The sequence below is a fragment of the Argentina silus genome (assembly GCF_951799395.1).
Source record: "Argentina silus genome assembly, chromosome: 4".
Classification (NCBI taxonomy): Eukaryota; Metazoa; Chordata; class Actinopteri; order Argentiniformes; family Argentinidae; genus Argentina; species Argentina silus.
Window position 1 is genome coordinate 23,002,247 of NC_139658.1, and position 8,953 is coordinate 23,011,199.

The following is an 8,953-nucleotide window of genomic DNA, read 5'->3' on the forward strand; positions in this document are numbered from 1 at the left end:
GTCCATGAAATGTTGAGGCTGGCTCGCCTCATACATGTGGCAACAAGTGTGAAGGACTCTTAATTCATTGTGTGGTTAATTGTTTGGAAGTGGAAGAGTCTGGAAGATACCACTAGTGACTGCGAGATTGTGTCGTTGTCGTCAAAGGTTTCAAGGGGGGTCACATTACTCGACGTGACGTGACCATATTAGTTGAGGACTCTCCTAGTCCTAAACTTCAGTGAGTAACAGTATTTATTCTTAGCAGGCGCCAACTCAGAGAGAAAAGGTTGTTTGAAGAGGTGTGGCCAGACATCCACTTAGAAATAAGTAGGGGGGGACAAAACAAAAGGTTATTTGCAGGGGGGCCACACAACCTTCCCAAGAACTGTGTATACTTGTAAAACAGCACACAAACACCACTGTATTATTATAAATTACCTTTAATTAATACAATCAATTATTTCAGATTGAAGTGCTTAATTAAGGCCTAATTAAGTTCATCACTATCTTTCTTTTTTACTTTTCTCACTTACATGTGGATATGAACACAGAACAGACAGTGATCTGGTCCTCTGTGGCTCAGTGGGTAGAGCATGGCGCTAACAACGCTTAGGTTGTGGGTTTGATTCCTGCTGGGACCATATATACTGAAATGTATGCACTCACTGGGGGGTCATACGGGGTCTAGGCCAGAAAAGAAGCATCTGGATGTGTGTGTGTCCCATTCAATGCAGCCTGGTCCATAACCTGGGCATGCCTCAATCACCAAGTTAGACAAGTCCACAGCATAGACCTCCAAGCTCTGCTTAGTATTTTTCTGGTTGTGCAATGATCCTAAACCTACCCTAAGCTTCCATGGATAACAGTATTTACTTTAAACGGGCACCCACAGAAGAGAAAAGGTTGTTTTAATAAGGAGTGGCCAGTAATCCCCTCCCTGGGGAACAAGTAGGAAGCCGACATTTTCAGTGAGTAATGAGAGAGTTATGGAGGGACCCTGACATGTAAAAACAACTACATTTTACTGGTTTTATAACTTTATTAATTTAATTCAATATTTAATGCATTAATTTAAGTGAATATTCATTTATGTACAACAATTTGCATAGACCCAGCTCAGGCTCAGACTGAACACCCTGGGCTATTGTGAAATGTGAGTCCATTATGAAAATAAGCCCTGCAGCAGGTAAATTATGGCCGGCCCACCCGCCCGCCAGGTGCACACATGAGCACAAAAGAAGGAAAAAGATTATCTGCCATGTTGCAACGTTCCACCACGTTTACACACATTAGACCATTCCGAAAGAACTGCTTGCGTTGAGCCAAGTAAGAGCTGATAACATCACAACATGAGCTAATATTCTCCCATCAAACGCTTATTATCCAAAGGTATAACCCCAGCCCTTCCATTCGTAAAACATTATCTAATTCGGATTGGTCACTACTCTGATTCTGAAGCGTTAACATGAAGGGTGGCTTAATTCATTGTATTCAGACGACTATTATTTGGACGGTGTAACAGGATGTCAGGCAGCGTGTAAACGTAAGTCACTGGTTCAAAGCCAGAAGTCCAGTTGATGTTCCATTAGTGAGATGTTCTCACTTGTCCGCGGTAGATGACTACAGTAGATGACCACAGTAGATGACCACAGTAGATGACCACAGTAGATGACCACAGATGCAAGGTCCTGTTCACTCCCTCTCTTTCACCCGGAGTGTGTCATATCGCTTCTCTGCCCAGAGGAGGCGCGTCACGTGTATGTCACTGCGGTAGCCAATGCCGTTATCCCAGCAGTACTCCGGGGACAACACCTTGCTGGGTTTACGGAGCCACAGGTACTTGTTGAGGTGACTCTCGTCCTGCCACAACGCCTCCACCTGGTTCTCCTTGTCCTCCATGATGTTCTGGTAGCACACCTCCGTCAGGAGCTTCACGCTCTGCCACGTCCCCCCAAACACAGCAGCGTGGTAGTAGAAGTCCCCCGTCCTCATGAAAGCCCTGGACTTGGGGTTGCGGTCGTAGGTGAACATGGCCTGCGGCCGGTGGTAGTAGTAGGCGTGGAGCACGGCCACAGACTCCCCCAGAGCTTCCGAGCCGAAGCGGCCGGCGAACACCTGGTCCACGTCGAAGCAGAAGACGTACCGGCTCGAGTGGCGGATGTGAGACTCGATGGCGTCGGCGATGGTCTTCATGCGCATCATGGAGATGTCCTGCCAGCTGGAGTGTCTTCGTATCCTCGCGACCTCCAGGCGACGTCCGGGAGCGAGCTGGATGGTGGGCACCTTCTCAGGAAGGTCGGTGAAGACGTAGTAGGTCACCGGTAAGGCCACCATGAAGTGACGCTCGGCAGAGAGGAGGAAGTCCTCCAGGTAAGCATCTAGATACCTTGGATGGGAATGAGGAGAGAGAAAAAAAAAAAAGGTAAGAAAATCCACTTAGCTTTCTTAATTCCCCCCCCCCCCCCCGAAAGGACTATACCTACAACCCCCCTTCTGCTCAGTGACATTGCACTCCACTCTTGCACTATACAGTTACTACATTTTACGTTACTGCTACTACAAAACCCTGTATATAAACCCTGTATATAAACCCTGTATATAAACCCTGTGTATTTCACTTATTTACTGTTACTACTTCAGTGCTTATATTTAAGTTATTGTTGATTGATGTTGTAGAGCTGCTCTGCCTTAAGCATTTCGTTGCATTGTACTCTATGTAATGTAATGGAAAAACCAGTATATGCACACATACTGCAGCTTGATGCATTCATTATGATTAACACACATCCTTTATTAAACTTTATGATTAACACACATCCTTTATTAAATTGTACTGTGTAAACCTTTAATTTCATAGTCTAGATATTCCATAAATTAGCTTCCTAGACACACTAGATGGCAATCAACATGATAGAAATACATATACTTAGGCTTTCTTATACATTTGTCGTATAAAAGAATGTACTCCTGACATCCCTAACCCTAACCCTAATTTCTACAGTGGCGGGGCGCCGAGATTGTAAACACACCCAGTGGTACACACCTGCCGACAGCAAATACAGTGAGCGCCACAGTCGACCGGTTCCTACTGTGCTGCTGGTCGTACTGCCGTGGGTCGAACATTCCGTCCCACATTATAGGAGCCCCCCAGTCTGTGCACGTCTGGACGTCATTCCTGGACCTGGCAGGACACAGAGAGATAGAACAGTTTGTAAAATAAATCCTTCTAGCATTGTGACTGCCAATGGCCCCTGGCCTGAGCATTGATTACTTTGTCTTATGATGACTGATGGATAGATGATTCACTTACTTTAACAAATGTATTTGTTGTAAGTCGCTTTGGATAAAGGCGTCTGCTAAATGCCATAAATGTAAATGTAAAATGTACATTTTGTACAATGTATATTTACAGTAGGGCAACAGAGAGGACAATGTTCTGGGTTTCACAAACAAATATATGACAGCCCAAAAAAACAGGTGTTGGTGGTTCACTGTATTTGTTTGTTATAGAGGGTTCACAGAGACACACCAGAGAAATTGTATAGAACTGAATAATACATGTACTTATATATATATATATATATATATATACACACACACGTGTATAATTAATATATATATTAATACTGTCTGTAGGCTACAGTACTGTAGCCTACAGACAGAGCCTTTGGAAAGTATTCAGACCCCTTCGCATTTTCCACATTTTGTTGCGTTACAGACTCAATTTAAAATGAATTAAAAGAATTGCCATCAATCCACACACAATACCCCAGAATGACAAAGCGAAAACACGTTTTTAAAGATTTCAGTCAATTTATTAAAATTGAAATACAGAAATACCTCAAGTACATAAGTATTCAGACCCTTTGTTATGACACTCAATGCAAAAATGTCATCAACAAATCACTCAGTAAGTTGACTTGAGTACATCTTAATAGTTCATGTAATTTTTGGAATTAATATATGTTTTTATAGGGTTTCTGATTTGCATTTGTTTGTCATGTTTTTTTTTACTGAGGAGTGGCTTCTGTCTGGCCACTCTACCACAAAGGCCTGGTTGGTGGAGTGCTGCAGAGATGGTCCTTCTGGAAGGTTCTGTTGAGGATTCTTTTTTTTATAAAAAAAACTATTTTTGGTTCACACCTTAAAAGGTGTGAAAGGAGGGTTTTGTTAGAAATTATTTTTTATAAAAACAGTTTATTATTGCTATAATAAAAATACATTACTGCAGTGTGCTAAATTTACTAATGTGATGGCCTGTTGATAAATGAGATGAATCAAGCATTAGTCCCATAGTACTTTGGATTAATACATGGAGAGGTTAAGCCAGGTCATCAAGAAAGATGTTGCAACACACGCTTACACAAAGAACTATAGTGGAATAATACCAGGCTAGGGAGGACAGGCTAGGGAGGACATACCAGAGTAGGTGTCTTATCTCTTACAGGGTGCTGACTCCGCAGCTGGGATGAATGGTGTGACCAGCCCGTGAACAACAAGGGATGCCAAGTCTAAACCATGGTTCCTCCCCAACCAAATAGCCAATCACAATCATTTTGTATACTGTAAATACTTTGTTTGACTGTTTGAATGCATCCATTTTTGGAAGGTTGGTTACAGATTAACAGCTTGCTGACTGTGATTTTCTTCGCCAAAAGTGGTCCTTGTACAAGCCTAGAATTCTGACATATAAATAAATAGCTAAAAGTAAGAAGTAGTTTGTCTTCTCCTTCAAATAAAGAACACGTTTTCTCACAGTTCCCCCTTCTCCACAGAGGAACTCTGGAGCTCTGTCAGAGTGACCATTGGGATCTTGGTCACCTCCCTGACGATGGCTCTTCTCCCCCTATTGCTCAGTTTGGCTGGGTGGCCAGCTCAAGGAAGAGTCTTGGTGATTCCAAACTTCCATTTAAGAATGATGGAGGCTACTGTGTTCTTGGGGACCTTCAATACTGCAGAATGTTTTTCGTACCCTTCCCCAGATCTGTGCCTCGACACAATCCTCTCTCTGAGGTCTACGGACAATTCTTTCGACCTCATGGCCTGGTTTTTGCTCTGACATGCACTGTCAACTGTGGGACCTTATATAGACAGGTGTGTGCTGTTCCAAATCACATCCAATCAATTGAATTTACCACAGGTGGACTCCAATCAAGTCGCAGAAACATCTCAAGGATGATCAATGGAAACAGGATGCACCTGAGCTCAATTTCAGTTTCATAACAAAGGGTCTGAATACTTATGTCAATGACAAAACATACCTGTTTTGGCTTCGTCATTATCGGGTATTGTAGATTGATGAGGGGGAAAAACTAATTTAAATCAATTTCAGAATAAGGCTGTAAAATAACAAAATGTGGAAAAAGTTAAAGGGTCTGAATACTTTACGAATGCACTGTATTCCAAGCAGGTTTGATAAGGATCTACAGTACACTCAAACAATACAGTGACCTTTACCCACTCACTACCGTGTCTACTGGTGCAATAAGAGACAGGCAGTGGATTATGCCTAGAGCTTCAGTACTGGAACAAGGAATGTGAGGATTAAAGACAGATGAGCTGTGTGCATGCACAGTAAACTGAAAAGACAAACAGAAAATCAGACCTCAAGTTCGCTCAAACTTTGCGTGTTGTCATGCTGCTGATGCTCAATAAAAAAAAAAAAACGTCCTACCAGAAGTCCAGGGAGGCATCAATACTGTTCCTCAGCCTCGGCCTCTCTCCAGGGGCTAAAGGACATTTGTTCATGGGGAGGCACCCCTCCAAATACCTGCAACACAACACAACAATCCACTGTGCTAAAATAAACAAGACAAATTCACAAATGGAGTTCTATCACTTTCCAGTTGCAATTACTGTGTAGAATGAAAATGTGTGTTTAATGTGTATGGTTTACTACGTCTATAACTGTGAAAACATACAGAAGATTAGTTGTGGTGAAGTTGACAATGTCAGGGCCAAGCTGACCTTACAGATGCTGGGGTGAAGTAGGCCAAGAAGATCAACATAGGGACACAGTAAGCAAATGTTACAACATGCTTTGCCTTGCACATTTGTCTGCTGGAGAAAAGACAAAATAAATCCATTTAGAAAGTGCAATGACGAATCATAAAATTATCTTCTATTGCAATACAAGTCATGAGCGTTGTCCTTGTAGTCCACATATACCGTATTTATTTTGTCACAGATTTTCTGTTACAGATTGCTGTGATGTTAATGTCAGATCAACTTTTAAAACTCCTCACACAAAACTGAGTAACATCGCCGGTCAAACATTAAAAAAACGTATTCATCAATTGAATGTAAACAAAACGATAAGCTTTATCATATATATTTTTTTTTTTTCTCTCCATATTTATTCTGCTATTTACTCTAATGTTACTGTTAATACGTATACCTAGACTGCATTGCCTATACAGCTCATAGATAGATAGATAGATAAACTTTATTTATCCCTAGGGGAAATTCATATGCTGCTTACACTGTTCATACTGCATCCTATTTATTCTGCTTATAATGCTTCTGCTAATGCTACTTCATATACTGCTACACTGCACTACTTAGATAGATAGATAGATAGATAGATAGATAGATAGATAGATAGAAACTTTATTTATCCCAGGGGGAAATTCAGGTTCCAAGTAGCGTACAGACATAGGGGTATCACACATAACATACACATACAACATACAACATTAGCAGTATTAGACTTATACTATACTGCACTATTATACTGCTTATATACTGCACTACCTGTATATACTGCACTTCCTGTATATAATGCACTTCTCTGCTTTTTTGCACTTCTGGTTAGACGCTAACTGCATTTCGTTGTCTCTGTACTCTGCACCATGACAATAAAGTTGAATCTAATCTAAAAGCTTTATATGCAATGTGAGGGTGTGGCAAAGCTTAGAAAGACAATGTCTTTATGTTTACCATAATCCATGAGGCTTCAAAAGGAGTGGAAACAAATGCAATGAAAAGGCAGCCATATAAAAATGTATGGGTATTGAACTATGAAAAGCAAAAACACGTATTTCAACATCTATTTAAATCTAAAACAGTGATTTACTGAGGTAAAAAAAAGTGGTTATATGATGCGTGTTGTAGTGCTTTATCTGTGGGCTGTATTCAGTCAACTGAACAATGTGTTATGATAAGCATTTTGAGTTTACTGTTAAGAGCTGTGAAAGTTTAGCACATAGGTAACATCTGATATTAGTATAAAAGCAATCAGGGGAAAACCCAGGCACAGAAAACATGCAAACATGAATATAGATAAGCAAAGCAGGGTGTTTTTCCTCTCCAGTAACACAGTTTGTCATGTATTATTCCAAAATTAAAATCCAAGATTTCAAATGGAATTAACACTAAACTCAAACGTGTGCATTACCATACAGTTTCACTGGAGTTTGATTGGTGCCTAATCTTTCTGAATCACGTTATTTTCTAGAGCCAAAAGTCTGTTTAAATGGTCTTAAGTTAAATCAAGGTGTTTTTTTGTTGTTGTTAAAACCAAGAACAGGATTATATTCGAATTCATTCATAATAATTCCGAATAATTGTAACAATACCTCATGGCGTGGCAACGTTGTTTTCAATATCTTGATGGTGACCTTTTGTCTTCGAGTGAAACGAGGATACCGAGTACGTTGAGGATACTGAGTACAGTGAGTACGTTGAGGATACTGAGTACAGTGAGTACGTTGAGGATACTGAGTACGTTGAGGTTATTCCCTGAAGGCAGTAAGGAACAAAACGTCACACTTTAATTGATAATTTGGTTGGCAATGTAATAGCATACCAATGATAATGGAATTAATAATACATATTTTCACTTTTGGGAATAATGACAAACAGGCGTAGGCCTACTGTATAGGCATATGCATTGTTCTTACACTATTTCAATATTATGCAAATTATAGGCTAGTTTTTGTAGGTACCAAACAATTGAAAAGTTTTCACAATGCCCATGAGTGTCTATCGTGAGTTTGAAGGATTGTCATGTAGATTTCAAATTCATCGAAATTAATTTTGAAGTATATATGCCAGACTGGAAAGCATGTATTGAACAAAAACAACAGTAAGAAAGCCTCTAAGCGATATAAAAGTTGAAGCTGACTTTCTTTTTTTTTGTGGGTCGATTGCTTACCCAGGTGTGGAAGGAAACGCTGATGACGACGCTGATAAACCAGTTGAAATCGTTGATTAGAAATCCAATTAGACTGTATATCATGAAGGAAAAAAACCGCCTACATTGTAAAAAGAATTACAAATCATGCACCTAAATTAAGAGGGAAGAAAAGAGGATAGAACCACGTTCCGTACACTTTTAAAGGTTGTCAGAACGCGTGGCTATTCCCACTCCAGAGTTCAACCTACGACATCGTTGTTTTTCTCACACGTGCCTCCGTAAGAGTGAGAAAACTACAAGATTACTCGTGCGAGCGAAAACATCTTTAGACACACACACTGAACATCTTTAGACACACACACACACACACACACTGAACATCTTTAGACACACACACACACACTGAACATCTTTAGACACACACTGAACATCTTTAGACACACACACACACACTGAACATCTTTAGACACACACGCTGAACATCTTTAGACACACACGCTGAACATCTTTAGACGCACTCACTCAAGTTTAATTAATGTCTGTTGGAGTCAGATTATTGACATCAACCTCAGGATGGTAGGGGGAAATCAGTGCTATAGGTGGAAGTGATGCCCAATTGGCTGCAGTGTATTCTCTTCACAAGTAGTCTTCTATATGTAACATCAGTATTAAATTAAGTGCTTATTTTTTAAGAAAAATCTATTGATCACGTATTAATTGGGATGTATGTCACGCAAGGGGAAGGTCACCAGCCCCAGAGTGGTATATTAGAAATTCTAATATATTAGACATTTTAATATACCTCTCTGACCAGTCTCGCATGACCCTCAAAGG

The 8,953-nt window shown here is 40.4% G+C and overlaps 1 protein-coding gene across 1 annotated transcript; it reads right to left on the reverse strand.

The window, feature by feature from the left end:
* Positions 1 to 1,674: 1,674 nt before the first annotated feature.
* LOC310803694 (alpha-1,3-galactosyltransferase 2-like) lies at positions 1,675 to 5,990 on the reverse strand (the record flags this gene model as incomplete). Its single annotated transcript, XM_083668547.1, has 4 exons — positions 1,675 to 2,368; positions 3,026 to 3,163; positions 5,657 to 5,752; positions 5,950 to 5,990. The coding sequence occupies 4 exons, from the start codon at positions 5,988 to 5,990 to the stop codon at positions 1,675 to 1,677; spliced, it is 969 nt and encodes a 322-aa protein (XP_083524673.1).
* Between the last annotated feature and the right edge of the window lie 2,963 nt (positions 5,991 to 8,953).